Consider the following 23,824-nt stretch of genomic DNA (forward strand, 5'->3'; position numbering starts at 1 on the left):
AATTTTACACATTAGAACACCTATATATAGTCACCTTGGCCATGAGTTATTTCATATGATTATTCCTTTATTTTACTTCAGAAATAAGGTCTCAATAGATGTTCTACTGTAAACTTAAGGCTCTATCATGTGGACGGTGGAAACCCTAGGGTTAGCACCATTATCAATAATCATTCTTTGCGACATTCTGTGGACGGTGGAAACCCTAGGGTTTCCACCAGAGGTGAGTATCTGTACCATTCACCAAATATTCCCGCGCCAAATATTTCCATGTTGCAGAACACGACCCGTGACGCTAGTCGTTTATGGGTTTATTACCAAAACGTACGTGGACTGCGTACCAAGATCGACGACTTTTACTGCAACGTCATGGAGTGCAATTTAGACGTCATCATTTTAATCGAGACGGGGCTTAACGAGGCTATCAATTCGACGCAGCTTTTCGGAAGCAACTACAATGTGTACCGATGTGACCGAAGCCATATAAACAGCAGCAAATCTCGTTTCGGAGGGGTTCTAATTGCCGTACATCATCGTTTCATCAGTATCAGTGTCGTTGCAACGAGCGGAGAAACGATAGAACAAGTGTGTGTATCGACGAGGATTGGATCCAAGCGACTATTGCTGTGTGCAATTTACGTTCCTCCAGACAAGAGCAAGGATCTCAGCGTTTTGAATGGGCATATTGAATCGATCCAAGAGCTTTGTAACAGTGGCTCTGACAGCGTCTGCTTGCTGGTATGCGGTGACTACAATCAACCTGGGATATCCTGGAGTTGGGCTGATGGCGAGATTCGACCTGTGAACTCTGTTCCTTTACCAGTTGCTAGCTCATTCTTGATTGATGGCATGGATTTCCACAACCTGCATCTTAGAAATCTCGAGCGCAACCACTTAGGACGCATCCTGGATTTGTTCTTTTGCCATACGGACTTTCCTGTGGAAATCTCGAGATCTGTTTCACCACTCTTGCCAGTTGATCTTCATCATCCGCCACTAGTCGTCTGCTTACCATCTCTAGTTGATGACGGTGCACTGCTGCTGAATGCGAGTGATGAGCTTGCGTTAGACTATAGCAAGATTGATTTCGATGTTCTAATGGACTTCCTTTCCGTCACTGACTGGGATCTTCTTTTCGATGGACTGAATGCTGATGAAATGGCTGAAACGTTGTGTGCTGTGCTAAATAATTGGATGGATACAAACGTACCGATTCGTCGGCCTGCTGTTTCTCCTGCGTGGAGCACCGCTTTGCTACGAAAACTAAAACGAAAAAGAAATGCTTCGCAACGTAGACTTCGGCGATACCGTTCCCTGGCAAATAAGCGTAGTTTTCACTTGGCGTGTAACGAGTACCGTAATCTAAACTCTTCGCTCTACAAATCGTACGTTTTACGAGTGCAAGGCGAAACCCCAAGAGCTTCTGGAGCTATGTAAACTCGAAGAGGAAAAATTCAACAATGCTTGCAAGCGTTTTTTTCAATGACGTTGAATCGTCGATAGGCGGGGAGAAAAGTGAGCTTTTTGCTGCTCATTTTTCGTCGGTTTTTGCCGCAGAATCCATCACCTCGACTGAACTTGTCTCGGCTGTTTCGGATGTGCCTTCAAACCTTGTTGACATAAATACTTTTGAAATAACGCCCGTTATGGTAACTAATGCCGCCAAGAAAATGAAATGTACCTTCTCGCCTGGACCAGATGGCATTCCTTCTGCAGTGTATTGTCGTACCATTGGAGCGCTTGTTGAACCGCTTTGCAGAATCTTCAACAAATCTTTTGTAGAGTCGAAATTTCCTGCAATCTGGAAAGAGTCATTTATGGTTCCGGTACACAAGAAAGGAGATAAACGTGACGTTAAAAACTACAGAGGAATTACTAATCTCTCTGCAGCATCAAAACTTACTTCCTCGTATTTCACGAACTCGTCAGGTGTACCACAGGGTAGCAATCTTGGCCCGTTGCTTTTGTGTTGTACATCAACGACGCACTTCTTCTACTTGGAGATGGCTGTAAGCTTGCGTATGCCGATGACCTAAAGCTGTACTTCGTGGTGCGAACTGCTGAGGATTGCATTCGTCTTCAATCGGTATTTCTGTTCGTTGATTGGTGTCGTCGGAATAAGCTTACCCTCAGCATACCTAAATGTATGGTAATGTCGTATTACCGCATCAGGCAGCCGATTATTTTTGACTATGCCATGAACGGTGTGGTTCTTCAAAGAACCGACCAGTTCAGCGATCTTGGTGTTCTACTGGACCATAAGTTGACGTTCAACCTCCACCGCTCTGCTCTGATCACAAAGGCGAATCGCCAGCTAGGTTTTGTGTCGAAAATATCGAAGGACTTCATTGACCCACACTGCCTGAAAGCTCTCTATTGCTCACTTGTGCGACCAATCCTGGAAAATGCCTCCTTGGTCTGGTTTCCTCATCAGTTGACTTGGAGCTTGAGGATCGAAAGTGTTCAGCGCAAGTTTATCAGGATAGCATTACGTAATCTACCATGGCGTGATCCGCAAAATCTCCCACCGTATTCTGATCGCTGCAATCTGCTGAGCTTGGATACTCTGAAATGCCGACGGAAAAATCAGCAAGCAGTTTTTGTTGCCAAGCTATTGAATGGTGAGGTCGACTGCTCGAGGCTTCTCTCGCTGTTGGATATCCGAGTACCATCGAGAACATTACGAAGTGGTACCCTTCTCCAACCGCGGTACCATCGAACGGCGTTCGGTTACAACGAACCACTAACAACTATGATGCGTACGTTTACGGCTGTCGAAGAATTATTCGAATTTGGGGAATCTTCATCTCGCTTTTTGGCACGGTTTAGAAACACTTGAATTGTTTTAGCTTTAAGGTTGTTTCATGTAGACAATAGTCCGATGAATAAAATTAAATAATAATAATAATAATAATAATAATAAAGAAAAACATCTGAATAGGGGAAATGGATGTAATGTAGGCCTAAATGCCCCTAACTTGGGCCAATACATAAATTTAGTAATCGACTAAATTTTCAATAGCGACCGAAAATATCCATTAGTACCGTCACAATGACGCGTTCATCCAGATAAAATTGATAAATAGCAAATGTTTAACGATGTGCCCAATCTTAGATCCATAGGCCAACATTAGAGTCATTTCCCCTAATGATTACCATCTCCGTTAGTTATTTCCAAGTGTGCTATTGTTGTACGACTGCTCTATGTGGTAACAATGGGTGGATGTCCTACATGGACTAAATAAACATTTTGTGCACATTGCTTGTGCGAGGGAAGAACAGCCCTCCTTTCCTATTGCAATTCGAAACGAATGGCCAGTACATTTTAGGACTACAATCTTCATTTACCGAAATATTCAAAGGATGATAGGAACTTTTCATTTGCGTTATAGTTACTCTTTCGCATTTGGGTCATTAGCGACTTGTCCGGGGATAAGATTTGAACTCGTGACCTTTCACGCGAAAGGTTTGGATAATAAGCATTACGCTGGACCAGTTCCCAGGTATGATCTGATTTTGATTTGAAGTCGATTGCACTGTGTTGAGCAAAATCATTAATTGGGCAATAAACTGCTGCTTCTCATAATTTGTACTTACCATGACGAGAAATAATCAATTGCTTCAAGTAGCAACTATATGATCAAAAACGATGTGTTTTGTCGCATCACTGCATTATTTTGAAAGTTCCAATAGAATTACATAAATTCAGAATTCACGAAGCAATTTACCTAATTTTATGACGAAAAAAACAAAATCAATTGGCCTAATTGAACCGATGGTCTTAAGCAATGAAATCCAACAATGTTTAAAAGCCAGCCACTCATCCTCGTAGAAAAGTTCAATCGAAGCTACTAATCGCTCAATTTTCCCTCGTTCCCATGACAATCAATTCCCTCTGTTTCCATAAGCAGCTTTTCCAAAAATCGCCGCCTGTCCCCTGTCTATTGTGTTCGGAATTTGAAAAGTGCCTTAACAGTGTATAAATCATCTTTTCCACTCCATCGTGGCGCCTCGACGCCTTCTGTCAGTTTCCCTATTCTCTACGGTAATAATAGTGTATAAAAGTAACAAAAAAGTTTTTTTTTCTTTCTGTCAAATGAAAAGATTGTTTACCAACCACCCACGCACAGTCACAAGCACACACACACACACACACACACATACACACTTATCGCCATCTCGTCATCATCATCATCCCCACCGTCATCAACATCATAAACATCTCGTGTTTTTCTTCAAATTTTATTTTCGATCGCATCCTGTCTCTCACCGTGTCTCTCTTTCTCTCCAAACAAGGCTTCCACGAACTGTCCTGAAGGAAGGCAGAATGTTTTCCATTTTCTTTGTCTCTTTTATGTGGAACCAAGTTCTACCCCTCCCTCGGTGGCGCTTTCCCCCACACTTAAGTAAATATTTATAGTAATTTGTTATCGCCTATTATAGCACACATTTTACCGTTTTTTTCCCGGCCGCGCGCCTGCCATTTTCAAGTCCTTGCGAATCGTATCGAACGCTGCTGCTGCTGCCTTGTCCCTCGCCGTGGTGCACCGTGATGACCAGTGGCCGCAAACCGGCTTTGCCTGCTGCTGTGGCCACTGTTGCTAGTGCCAACCACTGCGCCATCGAGCAGTTCGTGGTCATCATCATGGTACACGTCTCGGTCGCCGCCACCACCAGCACCGCTCTCGGTGTCCTCGTCATCGTCGTCCTCCTCTTCGTCTTCGGAATTATTTACAATTGGTTCTAATAAATCATCACCATCGGCTGGTATTGATATCCTTGTGGTTCGGGCCCCGCCCGATGAGGATAGTTTGTTGTACCGTACGCCAGTGTAGACGGTTCGGTTACGCTTCTGCTTCCGGCGGAATCGAGGTTGCGGTTGTCCGCGCACGTGATGCGAGTGATGTGGGTTTGGTATTTTTTTTTTTAATTTGTGCCGGTGTATTTCCTCCAGCAAACGGTGGCACGGATGGATAGACAGCCAGGTTCGGGTCCAAGATGTTGTGCGGCATGGAATGAAATAGGAGAAAGAAGACATGTGGGAACATGTGTTAGTTGAGTGGTTAAGTTTCGGTGGTCGGTCATTTGCTCGAATCAATTTGGATTAATAATTGATTGTAAATTTTAAGGAGATACAGTCAGGAATCCTTATTGCCGGATTCCTTATTGCCGGTATCTCTTATTGCCGGATCCTTATTGCCGGGCTATCCGCGAATAAGGATACCCACAGCTTATGGGATTTTCACTAATGGGGGCTGTAGTGGATTATCTCATTTGTTTCAATACATAAAGCTATACTGTCTTCGACAAAGTTGCTGTACTGGGTTAGACCAACAAGCCTGTGCCATTGGATTCGGGTTAAATTGAGAACTACTCCGCAAGAGGCGCTTCACTTTTATGTTATTTATGACGGGCGCTATAATATATGGATCATATTTCCAACATAGAATATTTCGTGATCCTGACCATATAGAAAGTTACTGTCTTCAGCAAAGTTGGGCAAGTGATCAAGTCCTTTTGGATGGTGGCCATATTACTTCAGAACTCTATCACTACGCAGCGCTAGTGTGCATGTGCAATTCTTATATAAACTGTATCTCGAGAGCCTGGCCATATAGAAAGTTGCTGTTTTCAGCAAAGTTGTGCAGGTGATCAAGTCCTTTCGGATGATGGTCATATTAGTTCATAACATGCTCACTACGCGGCGCTAGTGTGCAAGTGAATTTCCTGTATAAGCTGTATCTCGAGAACCTGGCCATATAGAAGGTTACTGCCTTCAGCAAAGTTGTTCAAATGATTAAGTCCTTTCGGATAATGGTCATATTATTTCAGAACTCTCACACTACGCGGCGCTAGTGTACACATGAACTTCTTAATATGTTATGTCTCCAAAGCTTGTCCATATAAGATGTTGCTGTGCAATGTGAGAACAGGAACCGGAAAAGGAACGACGTGTAGAGACCGAAAATCGATTTCAGACGCCATTTTGGAATCCAAGATGGTTGCCATCGTTTCAAGAAAAACTGTAAAATACCCAACAACATGGGTATTTTCGGATAGGAGATGACGTGTAGAGACCGGAAATCGATGTCAGATGCCATTTTGGAATCCAAGATGGCGAACATAGGTTCAAGAAAAACTGTCAAATACCCTACAATATGGATATTTTTGGAAGGAGACGACGTGTAGAGGCCGCAAATAGATGCCAGATGACATTTTGGGATCCAAGATGGTGGCCATCAGTTTAAGAAAAATTGTCAAATACACTACAATGTGGGAATTTCCGAAAATGGACGACGTGTAGAGGCCAGATATAGATTCCAGACGCTATTTTGGAATCCAATATGGCGGCAACATGTTTTCCATGGTCACTAGAGTGTTTCAGCGTTATATGGAAAAAAAAAGTCAAAGTCTGGAATTTCAAACGCTACCCTCTGGTATGGTAGTTTGGGGGGTCAGAATCACCCTGCCAAAATTTGAAGTCATTTGGTTCACGGGAACCCCTCGCTCAAACGGCTTGAAGTTTGTATGGGGAAAATCGACAAAATGTATGGGGGAGCGAGCCACTTTCACATTCGCGGCTCTAGGTGGCGCTGTAGTGGGTCAATTTTCTTCGTGTACAAAATGTATCACTTTTGGAGTATTGGGAACATCTTGGCTGATGACCGGATGTGAATCCGAGTTATCCCCGAAAAGTTATTAGCGTTTCAAACGAACACCACCTGCTTTACTTCTGGGGAGGGACTAACGCGCTTGTCCAGTTTTTAATTTTACGAAAAGGTATACGAATAGCAATGTTTGCATAGGTATAACTTTTTTGTTTAACCATGAAATTGGTTGAAATTTTCACAGTGAGTAGAAAAATGTTCGAAATTTTGGTCTACTAAAAATTGGAACAGATTGGCCAAGTGGTTCCGGTTTTATTCCGGGTTTCCGAGAGGCCATCGGGGGGAGAAAAGGTACCAGTCGTCTACAACAAGGTGGTGCTGAAAATCCACAGCAACAGGCATCTATGGGTAGTGCTGATTAATATTTTAACAAAATCAACCCATAACCTGGTTCTAAATACTGAGCGTCCACCGGAAGGCCTTCCGATGACCTGGATCAACCTTAATCTGGATTATTATGTATTTTTGATCAAAGTAGGCCTTGATTATTCTCTGCAACTATATGAAATGTAGTAAATTAATGATTTTAGATATATAAGCGTTTCAATGGCTCCAAGTGGCCACCAGATGATCCGCCGGAAGATCCGAAACATCCGTAAAATTTAGTGCTACATAAATTCGATCAAAGTAGGCCTTGATTTTTCTCTGCAACAATGAGAAATGTTGTAAAATGGTGATTTTTCATATGTTAGCTGTTCAATGGCTCCGAGTTATCACCAGATGGTCCGCTGGTAGATACGGAACTTCCGTAAAATTGATTGCTGTGTAAATTTGATCAAAGTAGGCCTTGATTTTCTTCCGCAATTATATGGAATACAGTAAAATGATGATTTCTGAAATATTAGCTGGTCATTGGCTCCAAATGGTCACCAGATGACCCACCGAAAGATCTGGAACATCCGTAAAATTGGTTGCTAAGTAAATTTTATCAAAGTATGCCTTGATTTTTCATTGCAACTGTATATAATGTAGTAAAATTATGATTTTTTATATATTAGCTGTTCACTGGCTCCAAGTGGCCCGCCGAAAGATCCGGAACATCCGTAAAATGTATTGCTGCGTAAATTTGATATAAGTAGGCCTTGATTTTGCTCTGCAACTACGTGAAATGTAGTAAAATGGTGAATTTTGTTATATTAGCGGTTCAATTGTTCCGAGTGGTCACGACATAACCCGCTGGAAGATCCGGAAAATCTGATAAATTTATTGCTGTGTAAATTTGATCAAAGTAAGCCTTGATTTTACTCTGCAACTATGTGGAGTGTAGTTAAATGGTGATTTTAGATACATTAGCTGTTCAATGGCTCTGATTAGTCACCAGATGGTCCGTGAGAAGATCCGGGACATCCGTAAAATTGATTTATGTGTAAGTTTTATCAAAGCAGGCAACAACAACAACAGCAACCATCTTGGATTCCAAAATGGCGTCTAACATCGATTTCCGGCCTCTACACGTCGTTCCCTATCCGGAAATACCCATATTGTAGGGTATTTGACAGTTTTTCTTGACCCGATGGTCGCCATCTTGGATTCCAAAATGACGCCTAGCAACGATTTCCGGCCTCTACACGTCATCCCCTTTCCCAAAATATCCATATTGTACGGTATTTGACAGTTTTTCTTGAACCGATGGCCGCCATCTTGAATTCCAAAATGGCATCTGACATCGATTTCCGGCCTCTACACGTCATCTTTTTCCGGTTCCTGTTCTCACATTGCACAGCAACATCTTATATGGACAAGCTTTGGAGGCATAACATATTAAGAAAGTTCATGTGCACACTAGCGCCGCGTAGTGTGAGGGTTCTGAAATAATATGACCATCATCCGAAAGGACTTAGTGACCTGAACAACTTTTCTCAAGACAGTAACCTTCTATATGGCCAGGTTCTCGAGATACAGCTTATACAGGAAATTCACTTGCACACTAGCGCCGCGTAGTGAGCGTGTTCTGAACTAATATGAACATCATCCGAAAGGACTTGCTCACCTGCACAACTTTGCTGAAAACAGCAACTTTCTATATGGCCAGGCTCTCGAGATACAGTTTATATAAGAATTTCACATGCACACTAGCGCTGCGTAGTGAGAGAGTTCTGAAGTAATATGGCCACCATCCAAAAGGACTTGGTCACCTGCCCAACTTTGCTGAAGACAGTAACTTTCTATATGGTCAGGATCATGAAATATTCTATGTTGGAAATATGATCCATATATTATAGCGCCCGTCATAAGTAACATAAAAGTGAAGCGCCTCTAGCGGCGTAGTTCTCAATTTAACCCGAATCCAATGGAACAGGCTTGTTGGTCTAACCCAGTACAGCAACTTTGTCTAAGACAGTATAGCTTTATGTATTGAAACAAATGAGATAATCCACTACAGCCCCCATTAGTGAAAATCCCATAAGCTGTGGGTATCCTTATTCGCGGTTCCTTATTCAAGCCCCCGTTACCCCGGCAATAAGGATTCCTGACTGTAGAAGTATTATTTATGATAAATAGATAGTGTTGAAAATATACGTCTTTTTAATTGAAACTAAGCGATCGGTTCAGCCTCTAGTTATGAATATCAGAACGCCTAAAAGAGTGTTGTGAGCAGGGTTGCTATAAAAAATGTTTTTCGAAATTATAAAATCATTAGATGTTATTATGATGTTTTGTACATGTGAGAATAAAGGAAGAGTTTGTAAAGTATGTGTTTGACACATAAAATCTGTCGATTTCGCTTTCAGAGTGTCACAATCAGCGATTGTATTATTCGTGAGCGTTCACTCAGAGTAAGCGCTCGCGAGTCGTAAAATCGCTGATTGTGATTATTTGCAAGCTAATTTGACAGGTTTTATGAGTCAAACAATTGATTTTCAACCTCTTCAGTATGTGTTTTCAACAAGTTCAAAATACCATTATATCATCTAGTGATTCCAAAATTCTGGAAATATATTTTTTTATAGCAAGTGAGTGACAGCAAACCTGGTTGTGACTAGAAATTTTTGCCGTGAGACATAGGCAACGGAGCACTTTTTCACTTTTCCTGATAAATTGATTCATCTGAGATGCTCAAAAACTTGATCTACAGTAGGGTTACTTTCACTCACTTGCTATATTTTTTTTCAGAATCATGTAAACATTAGATGTTATAATGATAATTAGTACTTGTTGGTTAAAAGAAGAGGTCGTGAAGTATGTGGTTGACACATAATACCTGCCAGTGTTGCTTTCAGTGCGTCACAATCAGTGACTTAACGATTCGTGAGCGCTCACTGTGAGTGAACGCTTGCGAATCATAAGATCGCTGATTGTGACTCTCTGAAAGCGAAATTGACAGGTTTCATATGTCAAACACAAACATTAAAACTTCTTCTTTAAACTTACGAGCACAAAACATCATAATTACATCCAATGATATAATAATTTGTTATAGCAAGTGAGTGGAAGCAACCCTTGTAAGCAGTACAACATATCATTATAGCATCTAATGATTTTATAAACCCGAAAAAAAAATTATTTTATAGCAAGTGAGTGGAAGCAACAGTTGGCAAAATTTAATTCTGTATAGTTTATGCAAGGATCTTAGATTCAAACAGGCCCAATGTATCTGAATCATCTTGCCCCTTAAATGCCGCACATTATGCGACATTATTTCTGATGTGTAACATATATCAAATAGACAAGAAAAAATATGGAGGTATAAAGGGTTATACGGTCAAAATTTGGTCAATATCAACTTGACGTATTTCTTTCAATTTTGCATTTAAAAAACCTGAACACCCCTCATTTTGAAGGTGTTGTGTGTGTAGAATGTTGCTCCTATTTTGATTTTGGAATTCACTCTTCAGTTGTCAAAATGCCGTCCAAGCAAGAAGAGCAGCGTATCAAAATTTTCCTCGCGCATCGCGAAAATCCGAGCTACTCGCACGCAAAGTTGGCAAAATCGCTAAAAGTTGCCAAATCAACCGTTACAAATGTAATTAAAGTGTTTGGGGAATGTTTGTCGACAGCCAGGAAGTCTGGATCGGGGGGAAATCGAAAACCGGAAGCCGCTGAGACGACAAAGAGAGTTGCCGGTAGTTTCAAGCGAAACCCTAACCTCTCTCTCCGAGATGCCGCAAATAAGCTGGGTGTATCGTCTACAACCGTGCATCGAGCCAAAAAACGAGCCGGACTATCGACTTACAAGAAGGTAGTGACTCCAAATCGCGATGATAAACAAAATACGACGGCCAAAGATTGATCCCGGAGGCTGTACACGACGATGCTGACGAAGTTTGACTGCGTGGTAATGGACGACGAAACCTACGTCAAAGCCGACTACAAGCAGCTTCCGGGACAGGAGTTTTATACGGCAAAAGGAAGGGGAAAGGTAGCAGATGTTTTCAAGCACATGAAACTGTCAAAGTTCGCAAAGAAATATCTGGTTTGGCAAGCCATCTGTACCGGGACTTCCGGGACTGTCAACCAAGAAATTTACGTGAAAGAGTGTTTGAATGAACGTCTGCTGCCTTTCCTGAAGAAACACGGTTGTTCCGTACTGTTTTGGCCGGATTTGGCATCTTGCCATTACGGTAAAAAGGCCATGGAGTGGTACGCCGCCAACAACGTGCAGGTGGTTCCCAAGGACAAGAACCCTCCCAACACGCCAGAGCTCCGCCCAATTGAGAAATACTGGGCTATTGTCAAGCGGAACCTAAAGAAGACCAAAAAAACTGCTAAGGGCGAGCAGCAGTTCAAGGCAAACTGGCTTTCTGCGGCGAAGAAGGTGGACAAGGTGGCTGTACAAAATCTGATGGCAGGGGTCAAGCGTAAGGCCCGGCAATTCGGATTTGGAAAAGCGGAAGCCTAACTGAATATTTTTCCTGAATTTTATACTAATTGAACTTGAAAAAGAAATTTAATTTGATTTTTTAAATAAACGATTTCACCGATTTACACGCGTTTTCCCTTGACCATATTTTGACCGTATCACCCTTTATCCATCATTTTCCAGGATACTGTCAAGAACTGGCTTTGTTGGTGTTAGATTCGATTAGATTAGTGTACGTAGAAATTCTTCGACCTTAGTAAAACTTCCCAGAATTACAGGGATTTTTAAAAGTTCAGGACTAAGTGGAAGTTTGGAAAAATTGGCAGCCATTCAGCAAATTTGGTAGACATTCAGGAACTTTCCTAGAAGCTCAGGAAATATCGTAGAAGTGCATTAAACTTCTTAGAACTTAGAACGAGAGACGAACCAGCCCAAGGCTGAAAGTCTCTTTAATAAAGAAAAAAAAAACTTCTTAGAACTTCATTGATCTTTGTATCTACGGCGCCGGTGGTGTAGTGGTAAGCGTGATTACCTCTCACTCCAGCAGGCCTGGGTTCAATACCAGTCGGCGCCGCCGGGATGTTCTGAGGCATAACATTTCTGATCACGCCTTCCTTCGGATGGGAAGTAAAGCCGTTGGTTCCCGGTTCATGAGTTGATGGGTCGATAGGTAGGGTCCAGGTGTGGGAGCTGCCTTCCTGGCACGTCGGTAGCATTGGTGCTCAGCACGGAAAACAAGATCGACGGAAAAAACAAACCAAAGGAAAAAAAATCTTTGTATGAGTTTAGGGAGCTTCATAAATGTTTTGGGAACTTTGTTTCACCCAGATATTCAGAAAAGCTCTTAGAAAAGGTTAAGGTTCTAACCGCAAGTTTTGAGAAATTATGAAGCTTAGATGAGATCCAGGGAACATCGTGAAAGCTCAAACAAATAATTATAAGTAAAGGGAGGTTTTAGATGGTCACTAAAGTGGGTCAAGTTTATATGGAGAATCAAAGCCCCTGGCTCCCCTAAGTTCTTTCGAATCGTATTGAGGTCCCCATCAACTGTGCCACATTTGAAAATTTTGGTTTATGATCTGGATTTCCGACCAAGCTTTAAAGGTTGTATGGGAAAATGTATGGGAAACGGAACAAAACTATTCCAATCTTTGCTCAAATTCTACCAAACATGCGACTAAGACTGAGGAAACTGTACTGAACAACTTTGGCGAAGACCGCAAATCGATTGAACTTTTGACGCAGGAACACGTCTGTTATTTCTATATGGGGGTACAATTTGTGAAAACCGAAAATGGAACATGTAACAAATTATGAAAGATTTTGAACGTTAACAACTCAGCTGCCCCTGGACCAATTTCAATAATTTTATCACTAATGGATTAGTAATATTTCTACGCATCTTAAGACTTTATCATTTTTCAAAATGTCACTATTGAAAATTGAAAGAATATGCAACTGTTGCTTTGATAATTAATATTATCACCGATTGCCTGCAACAGGCGATTTCCCTAACACATATTTCAAAGTTGAATTCCACAAGGTCTCACAAAACGGTGTTTATTCAATCACCGCGTAGTGAGTGGTGGTGTTCTCCAGTACACAACGAAAGGCTCCCCGCAAGCAGCTAGCTACCAAGGCTGGCCTCAATCGCTGATCGGATTCAGTTCCAATCACCGTGTGTGGTGGTGTCCGGTCCTCGGCATCAGCAGCAGCAGTGTTATCGGCGCGTGGTGTTGAACATTGTTCTCCAGTACACAACGAAAGGCTGGCTGCAAGCAGTGAGCCGCAGTCCACATGAGCATCCATAGAAGGAGGAGGAAGCCGCACCGCTATTGATCGTGAGTCACTGTGAGCCATCTATGCCAAGCGCGTCACTCTCATTCAAAACAACATACAGCTCACCAGCCTCATCTGTGTTTAACACCCTTATAGCTCAGCATTACTAAACCATAACGACAAAACGGTCCTTTTTAGGACCATGATAAATTTGTAACAGAGTATTTTTGGAAATTTTGACACAGGTCATCAATTGGATGTCAGTTCTCATATCCAGATAGAGCTGGAATTAGGGCGTAACAGCTTTTGTAAACAATGGCTTTTTTCGATGATGATCTTGAAATTTAAGGCTTGCTCACGCAAATCAACATCACCATTATGTAGGGTAAGACTTCCTCTACCCGACGGTAATGTTAGTTTGCGTGGGCGTGCCTTGAATTCCTAAAAATCATCGAAAGAAGTCATTGTTTGCATAAGCTGTTACACCTAATTCCAGATCTATCTAGATATGTTTATATCTAACATACCATGTTCTCTAAGGCAGGCAACATTGGGGGTCGCAGCATGAAAATGGTCTGATTTTGATCCAGAGATGATGGATTTTGATTCTTAATTAAAATTATCACCGATTGCCTGCAAAAAGCGATTGCCCTAACACAGATTTCAAAGTTGAATTCCAACCAGTCTCACCAAACGGTGTTTATACAATCACCGCATGGTGAGTGGTGGTGTTCTTCAGCACACAACGAAAAGCTGACTGCAAGCAGTGAACCACAGCCCACATGAGCATTAGACTGATGCAAAATTTGAAGTTTTCGCTCCACAGTGCTTAAACGGTTCCTAATTGGGTCCTGCCTAGCCTCCCAAAATTTGAACTACTTTTGTAAGAAACTGACTTGGCACAAACCATTTCCAGTTTATATGTGAATTAACATGGGAAAACTTATGTTGTTGTTCATATCTATCTAACTATTCACCACATCACTATGTTTTTAAAAATGATAAAAGTAGTTGTAGCAAATTTTCTCAGCTACAACTTTGTTAAAATTCACCTTTCAATCAAATGTAAGGAACAAAAGTTATTAACGATTCAAGTCACTGATGTCTTATGATTATGCTCATTCAACTGTTCAGCAGGCAACATTGGTGTTTCTGGTGCGAAGAATAGAGCACAAATATCATGGCTACTATGTCACACTGAAGAATGCACTGTTGCCCATAGAACAGCTGCTTCATCATGCCATAAGATTATCAATCTCTTAAACAATTAATATCATTTTAATTTGACATTTGGCTGAAAAACGATATTGCGCAAAGTTGTAGCTTAGAAAACTTCCCGTAAGATAAGTTATAGAAATTTACGAGAAAGCAATATGGAAAATGTGTCGAAGGCAATGAACAAAAAGTTTGGTTTTCCCATAGTAATTTCCATATCAACTTCGAATAGTTTGTGCCAAGTCAGTTTCTTACCAAATGAGTTTGAATTTTGGGAGGCATGACCTGATTTGAAACCGTTTGAGCACTGTGGAGCGAAAATTTCCAATTTTGCATCAGTCTAATGAGCACCCATTGAAGGAGGAAGAAGCCGCACCGCTATTGAGCGGAATCAGTAGCTCTTCGAGAGTCGCTGTGGGCCATCTATGTCGAGTGCGACATACTAAAGATTATTAACAGAGAGAACCCCGCTCAAATTCCTATTCCTACACAAAACACAAGCTCCTGCTGCAGTTAACGAATAAGATTGATTATATAAGACCACGTAGACCTACGTCACCATTGCGTACAACCCTATAGGGCTGTCCCTTGTAGTTTTTCCTATATTCTATACCGCATTAAAAGTACAGTTTAAAAAATATTTTTAAAGGTATGATTTCTATCAATTTTAGGACTCATCGTATGCAATAATAATGCATCAAGCCTAGTGCTCTAAGGCACTGTTTGCAGCGCAGTTTATGGTGTATTCGACTACCTCAATCTGAAATTCATTACCATCATCAACATCTTCATCATCATCATAAACTTCATCAACCCTACATGCGGGAAAATTAAGGCTCACGTTCCGTCAGAAATTCATTGCTTTGGCTGTGGCATCGCGCAAGGATCATCGACGTGGTTTGTGATAAGCCCACCGGCAAATCCTGTCTCGATTCAGCATTTGCTTCAAACATAGGCGACTCCAGGCGTCATGCAAAGGGTAGGGGGCACAATTCCAATGGAAGCGGTCCGGTTGGTTTTAATGCATGATTAAATTTTTATTTATTTCGGAATACCGCAACTTGTTTTAAAGCTCAAGACACCGTCACTCAATTGTTATTCGTCTTCTTTTTGAAAAGTTTTTCAATCATCATCTTAAGTATACTCATACATTCACACACTAGCCATCCGAAAATTTATAGCAAGTGTTTCCTTGGTAAAACACATTCACTTGCAATTGTATTCTTCGTAGGTTTTTCTAATTTCGGGGGTGTAATAAAAATTGCCTACAGCACGGCATGACAATGTAATTTTTTTTTCCTTGATTTGTTTTCCGTCGATCTTGTTTTCCGGGCTGAGCACCAATGCTACCGCCAGGGAGGCAGCAGCTCCCACACCTGGACCCTGCCTATCGACCCATCAACTCATGAACCGAGGACCAACGGCTTAACTTCCCTTCCGAAGGAAGGCGTGATCAGAGATGTTATGCCTCAAAACATCCCGGCTGCGCCGACTGGGATTGAACCCAGGCCTGCTGGGGTGAGAGGCAATCACGCTTACCACTACACCACCGGCGCCGCTATGTAATTTTTTTGTCAACGACATTATTATGCCCTAGATGGTGTGACGTCACATTTGCTGATGTATTTAAGATTTTGCTCGCCATACCAGTTGATATACATGATACCTTGATGGTTTTGGCAGGGCGACGCACGCTACAAATTAATTTTACCAATACTTTTAGAAAGCGATGATTTAGGAATACAAGAAGAAGAATAAGAAGCAAATCGAGTGACGGTTAGTTGCCACAGATCTCCAAAATTGTCATTGTCCTAGAGTATCGAGTTTTTGTTGTCCTAGAGTATCGAGTTTTTGTTGGAATTAAACAAAAAATGTTAAACATAACCCTGCAAAAATTACATGCGGAATCATAATCCAAACGTTAAAATATATTTTAGCATGTTAAAGCATAAACCTTCATTGTTTACGAGGTTCATATCGGAGAACATTAGGACATTTCCATTAATTTCATGATTATTTTTAAATAGTTCGTTTATTTGGTAGGCTCAATCGCGTTAGCTTTACGGAGCCGATAGTTCATTGTTCTTTGTTTGTAACAAAATTCACCTAATTCTATGTCTAGTAGGAGTTGGGCCGAATACTCGCGGCTTACTCGAGGTTAGAGAGGTACATTTTCGAAGGATAGGATCAGGGGAGGAGCTTGGGGGTAAGGTTTCGTTGTCTCATCAGAGCGTTGTCGCCAGTATGAATGGTAGTGCGGTTCTAGTTTCGTCTGGAGTTCGACCGGCTATGGTGGGTGACGATGAGACTCATCGAGACGGGGGGACAAGACAAACAAAAACTATTAAAGAGAGACAAAAGACAAACGAATAAAATTCTTATACTAGACATTTGAAGAAACACTTAAACTGACTGCATATAGCAGACATCGTGAGTTCCCAACACGTCTCTGATAGGAACATAGGGTTGTCTTCCTTGGGCCTCAAGGGTATTCAAAAGTCGCTCTCTGGCGGCGTAATTATCCGTACATTGCCAAACTGCGTGATCGATGTCATCGTAACCGTTTCCACACCGACAGATGTTGTTGTCCACGAGGTTTATTCTATTGAGATGAGCATCTAGCGAGTAGTTGTTGGACATAAGTCTCCTCATCACGCGAATGAAGTCACGACTTAAGTCCAAGCCTTTAAACCACGCTCTCGAAGAAAAATTAGGAATAATTGAATGTAACCACCGTCCAAGATTTCCATTGTCCCAATCGGTTTGTCAACTCGAAAGGGTACTCTGACGCACTAAATGGTAAAATTCATCGTGTGAAATTTGCCTGTCTTAAAATGCGCCTTCCTGCACGCCCACCTTTGCGAGAGAGTCCGCCTTCTCATTGCCTGGGATTAAGCAATGTGAGGGGTCCAATACAAAGGTAATCATATATGATCTTTCAACCAGCACACTCATCAGCCCCCTTGCCTTTGAAAGGAAATTAGATGAGTGCCTACTTGGTTTCATCGACCGAATAGCCTCAACCGAACTGAGACTATCCGAGAAGATGAAGTAATGGTCTGTGGGCATATTGGAAATCATCCCCAATGCGAAGTTGATTGCTGCCAGCTCAGTAACAAAAACGGAACAAGGTTCTTTGAGTTTGCGGAAGTCGCTAGAGTTTTCATTGAAGATTCCGAAGTCAGTGGATCCACTGAGACGAGACCCGTCTGTAAAATATCTGTTCACGCAATTGACGTGTTGGTACTTTTCAGTATTAATACGCGGGATAATAATAGGTCGAAGTTGATCGGGAATCCCATGAGTTGCTTGTTTCATGGTCAGATCATATGCAATTGAGGAACTGCGATTGGTGAAGCGAGCATGGTCTGGAGTGTAACAAGGAAGACACATATCTGACGATATGTAGTGGTGGTAGATTCTCATGAATTGTGTGCTCAGCCCAAGAATTTCTTCATAATTTTCAATTATAAGTGTGTTCATCACTCCGCATTTGATTAGTATTCTGAGAGAGAGCTCCCAGAAACAGTTCTGGAGGGGTGTTACTCCTGCCAGAACCTCGAGACTCATGTTATGCGTTGAATGCATACAGCCGAGAGCAATACGCAGACAACGATATTGAATTCGTTCCAATTTTATTAAGTGATATTTTCTTGCCGAGAGAAAGCAGAAAGAGCCGTACTCTAGAACAGAGAGAATTGTTGTTTTATAAAGCGTTATGAGGTCTCCCGGATGAGAACCCCACCATGTGCCGCAAATTGAACGGAGAAAATTGATCCTCTGCTGACATTTTTGCTTCAAATACGTAATATGGGTATTACAAGTGCACTTTGAATCAAACCAGACCCCAAGGTACTTGAAAGACAATGATTGAGTAATGTTTCTGCCCAAAAGATTAAGCTGCATTTGGGCTGGGTACCGCTTTCGAGTAAACACTACCAGTTCAGTTTTCTGCAGCGAGAATTCGATCCCTAGATTCCTAGCCCAAGAAGACAAGTTATCTAAGGAACTTTGCAATGGTCCTTGCAAGTCCACGGAAACCACACCGTCATCTGCAAGTTGTCTTAGCGTGCACTGTTCAGCCAAACAGTTGTCGATATCTTTGACATAAAAGTTATAAAGAAGAGGGCTGAGCCATGAGTCTTGGGGCAGCCCCATGTAGCTAATTCTGGAAGTTGTCAGTTGTCCAAGGGAAAAGTTCATTTGCTTTTCTGACAACAAATTGTACAAGAAATTATTTAAAATTCCGGAAAGTCCACATCTGTGCAGATTGTCTGACAGAATTTCAATGGAAACTGAATCAAAAGCCCCCTTAACGTCCAAGAATACTGAAGCCACTTGCTCCTTGCGCGCAAAGGCCAGTTGAATATCTGTGGAAAGCAGCGCTAGACAATCTTTTGTTCCTTTGCTCTTGCGGAACCCAAATTTTGTATTTGATAGCAAGTTATTTGTTTCGACCCACTGATCGAGTCTCCGAAGGATCATTTTCTCCAACAATTTCCTAATGCACGAAAGCATAGCAATCGGACGGTATGAGTTATGGTCAGACGCTGGTTTGCCAGGTTTTCGAATGGCTATTACTTTGATCTGTCTCCATTCAGGCGGTATAATGTTATTTTCTAGTAAGGAATTGAATAAGTCTAGCAAGCGTCTTTTAGCGATGTCTTGGAGATTTGTCAGAAGATTGAATTTAATCATATCGCTTCCCGGTGAGGAGTAGTTCGATGAAAGAAGAGCCATAGAGAATTCCAGCATTGTGAATGGTCTATCCAGCGAGCTGCCGCTTGGAGACGCTTCTCGAAGAATGTGTTGTACTGGAGCTGAGTCCGGACAGGCCTTTTTAGCGAAATCGAATATCCATCGGTTGGAATATTCTTCACTCTCATTAGAAGATGAGCGGTTACGCATGTTTCGAGCCACCCTCCACAAGGTGTTCATTGACGTTTCTCGTGAGAGTCCCTTGACGAAATTGCACCAATAACCGCGTTTCTTTTCTTTGACTAATTGTTTCAGCTTTGTCTCAAGCTTTGAATATTCCTCGAAATATGTGGAAGTTTTGTGTCTACGAAAAGCTTTGAGAGCATCAGATTTTTCTACATACAATTTTGTGCATTCTTCGTCCCATCCAGGTGTGGCTGGTCTCCTTTTGAAGGGCGCACTTGGAACTTTTCTTTTTTGTGCTTCCAGTGAACTTTTGTAAATCAAATCGGCGAGGAATCGATATTCTTCCAATGGTGGAAGCGTATCTATTTATTCGGCACCGATTGTCACCGCCGTTGCACTGAAAATGTATTTTCGTTATTTATCTGAAAACCGTTTCGTAAAAATGAATATCGTACATACAACACATCTTTCATAAATGGTACGAAACATTCGTTTTTCCTGTCATCTGGCGCAATGTCAATATTACACCTTATTCGTATAATATACAAATACATCTTCGTACAATCAAACCAACAACTGCGCTTATTGTCTCCTAAAGTGCTGATTGTGTGTTGGTGATGGGACATTTTGTTTTAGAAATATTGTCGGTTTGACCAATACATGCGAGCTACAACAATAAATCAAATTACTCGTCGCGGTGGTTTAATTTTTTTTTTTTTTTTATTTTTTTTTTTTTTTTCCTTTGGTTTGTTTTTTTCCGTCGATCTTGTTTTCCGTGCTGAGCACCAATGCTACCGACGTGCCAGGAAGGCAGCTCCCACACCTGGACCCTACCTATCGACCCATCAACTCATGAACCGGGGACCAACGGCTTTACTTCCCATCCGAAGGAAGGCGTGATCAGAGATGTTATGCCTCAGAACATCCCGGCGGCGCCGACTGGGATTGAACCCAGGCCTGCTGGGTGAGAGGTAATCACGCTTACCACTACACCACCGGCGCCGTTACGGTGGTTTTATGTTAAAGAAAAAAAAAATACTTGCAAGCAGCAGAAAAAGCAAGCGAAATCGAATTACCGTTCCATGAGTGGTTCTTATTTGCCTTTAGCTTTACCTTTTCTCATAGCACAGATAGAGCGATGGATAAAGCACAAAGCTGACGATCGCAAGGTTCATGAGTCGAGTACGGTCTGAAACTTATTTTTATTTTTTTGTCATATTTATTCCTTCCAATGATGAAGTTATTTTTACCCATCCTCACTCACACACTCCACATTTTTCGGTTTCCACAACCAACACTTGTGGCCCGCTGGTTGGGTGTAGCGATAGCGAGTGTGGCAGTTCTAACGAAACTAGCTTCATACAATGTACAAATCTATTTCGTTGCAGAAAACAACGAATAAATTCGTAGAACAAACGAGCGATTTCGTTGTATAATCGAAATTTTATTTTCAGTGTATGTTCCTTGTAAGATCAAATGGAACACGAGATGGTTCTGCAGAGTGAGGGCCACACTTAGTTGAAATGATGATTGGCAAATGATCGCTACCATGGGGATCATTGATAACCTTCCACTGACAATCCAATGATAGCGATCTTGAACACAAAGATAGGTCGAGTCGGCTTTCTCGAGCCGGAGGTTTTGCTATACGTGTCGCTTCACCAGTGTTCAAAATAGTCAAATTGAAATCGTCACATAAATCGTAAAAAATAGCCGCTCTATTGTCGTCATATAGATCACCCCACCCAGTACCATGGGAGTTCATATCACCCAGAATTAATACTGGGGATGGAAGAATCGAAACTAGATTCCAGAGTTGACTACGGCTAATGTAGGTTCTTGGTGCAACATAAACTCAAGCTATGCAAAGGTCTTTGTTCTTCACATTTATTTGGCAAGCGACGATTTCGACGCCTGATAGAGCAGGAAGGGAAATTTTGAAGAAAGGGTAGCACTTTTTGATCCTTAAAGTACTCCTCCATAAGAATAGTCTCTATCCAGGCGTATAATGTTAAAATCGTGGAAGTTAAGTTCTTTATCGGAAGAAAGCCATGTTTCACAGAGAGCAATAATTTCATGATGATCATAGGAAGATTATAGAAGTTCTAATAAATACAGGAAACTCCACTGTTCCGAGAGCTTCAGAAAAGTCCAGAAAATTTGGGAAGATTAAAGATCCGTAAGCGTAATTTCCGTCAAAATCAATGCAGATCAATGAACAACCGAAAATTTTCTTGAGCTGAAATGTAGATCAGAGAACTTCAAAAGTTCTATTAACTTAAAAAAAATACAGAAACTTTACAAGATCTTCATTTAACTTTACACCAGTGATGCCAGATTTACATGCATGTCTGTGAATTTACGGACTTTTATTTTTTCACAGACATTTACAGACATTTTAGTTTTTAGTTTTTTCTGGAACTTGTTTCACTCAAATTGGTCCAGCCATCTCTGCGTAAATTGAGTGAGTTACACTCATACGAACCTACATACATACATATATTCACAGAAAAAATTTTCGATCTCGTTGAGATGAGTCTATTGGTATATTGCCATTCGTCTCTCCGGGTCTTGGAACGAATTGTGTTTTTCAAATGATATCAAAGCCTTTCGGTACACCTTAGTGTACGAGATAGGCAAACATGTTGGTAGCAGCAAATTGTGTTATATTTAGCCAAGTTTTCTCCCCCATAGTTATTTTGCACAATGCAATGAATATGTTGCTCGATATATCTTATTTTAAAACTGTACTTGTAAAATAGTTGCAACACATGGCTTGGTACTTGGCTACGTTGTACAGTACTTTCCACTTCTCAATGATCTTTATTTCGATTTACCTTCCTATCTGAATCGTTTCAACAACCTCTATCCTGATTCGTCAACACTGTTTGAGCACGAATCGTATTAATAAACTTATAGATTGCTCTTTTGATTGTCGATTTCTCCATATTAAGGTGGTGAAAGTTGAAACTCTCACTAAGATGTGCTCGTTCCCCCGATGCTGGCGTTCAAAAGGACCAGTACTAAGTAACTAACGGATATCCATATAAGATCGACTCAAATTTAAGTTTAAATTACTCAATCTTTAGAAAACGTAGTTTCCTTATAGACTGAGTAAAACTTTCGAATATGACAAAAATCGACAAAAATTTACTCATTCTATGCACTCAAGTATGTACTCAAAGAATAAATCACATATGCAATGGAAAATTTTCATTAGAATTTCACATAACATTCATGTGATATCATAATTGGGAATTGCACCACAAAATCACACGAAGCTTATGTATCAAATAACATTTTAGTGATTTATCATAAAGAACTGATGTGATCACATGAATGTTATGAGAAATTCAGATAGATATGATTGATTTTTTTAATGGAAAAATATTATGTACATTCCCAATGGAAACTACATTTAAACGTGTTTCCGTGTCCTAATTACATATGTAAACCGAGATGTCGCACATTTTTTTATATCTTTATTAAGGAGATTTTCAGCCCTAGGCTGGTTCGTCTCCGGAAATGTCGCTCATTTTAGAGAACAAACCCTGTAAAATATCGGAAAGTTTCACTCCGTCAATGAGTTAACTACGTTTTCAAGAATATGAGTGAACTAATCGAAACTATGAGTGGACCTCATTTGTCGTGTAACCGAAATTTATCTTTTTATTAATTGCTTTTAACGTTTACGGCGTAAATGGATGCATTTCCAACTCCACTTAACTTCAATTCATTAAATACAAGTCTTTTTTGCTCTAACATGACTTTGTTATGCCTCAGAACATCCCGACGCCTGCTAGGGTGAGAGGTAATCACGCTTACCACTGTACCACTAGGGCCGCTAGCGAGTGGTTCTAAATCTATTCGTATTACACGGAGTAAATGCGGTACGGTATTAACTTTACTTTACTTAAATCTTTGGTTTTTATTAGTTAGGTAGGCTCCGATTCTACAAGTTGTAGTTTCATTTTTATACCTGTGATCTTGACAGTTTAACTTATGGGATGAATACTTAAGGGGGTCAGGTTTTTGATAAGTGGGAATGACACTGATGAAGACTGCACATTCTAATCGAAATACATATCTGTCATGGATAACAAAATTAATTAAGTGGAATTAAATGGAAGATAACCTTTTTTGCTGTTTTAATCAGATCTATTAAATTAAACCTATAAACATATCTAGCATCTACAAGCTAACCCAAAACAAAAAGCGCAGGGAGAGGTACCACCCTGCAAAGAATCACTAAATTTGTTAGTACAATGTAGCTTCAATGATAATGATGATGAACTAATTAAATTCAACGATTGCAGTGAAGCAAACTTTAACGCAAAACCGAAGTTTCGCTATCAAAAGGTATTCTCCGGCCTTTCCCTCCCCTCTCATGAGAATTCATTTCTCACCTCACATTATATCCCAAGTAAAATTAATGGTTTTATGAGGGTTCTTTAGACCATAAATTAGACTTGTAACA

The 23,824-nt window shown here is 41.0% G+C and overlaps 1 protein-coding gene across 7 annotated transcripts in view; it reads right to left on the reverse strand.

The window, feature by feature from the left end:
- Positions 1-3,813: 3,813 nt before the first annotated feature.
- Positions 3,814-23,824, reverse strand: part of LOC135703040 (furin-like protease 2) — a 1,186,720-nt gene continuing 1,166,709 nt past the window's right edge. For all 7 annotated transcript variants that reach the window (XM_065224146.1, XM_065224145.1, XM_065224144.1 and 4 more), the window contains one exon: positions 3,814-4,852. In XM_065224146.1, coding sequence (XP_065080218.1) covers positions 4,487-4,852 — 366 coding nt within the window. In that variant the 3' untranslated portion in view covers positions 3,814-4,486. The remainder of the gene's footprint in view (positions 4,853-23,824) is intronic.

Source organism: Ochlerotatus camptorhynchus, unplaced genomic scaffold (genome assembly GCF_037179485.1).
Source record: "Ochlerotatus camptorhynchus isolate MF236.1 unplaced genomic scaffold, CSIRO-AGI_Acam_v1.1 ptg000207l, whole genome shotgun sequence".
Classification (NCBI taxonomy): Eukaryota; Metazoa; Arthropoda; class Insecta; order Diptera; family Culicidae; genus Ochlerotatus; species Ochlerotatus camptorhynchus.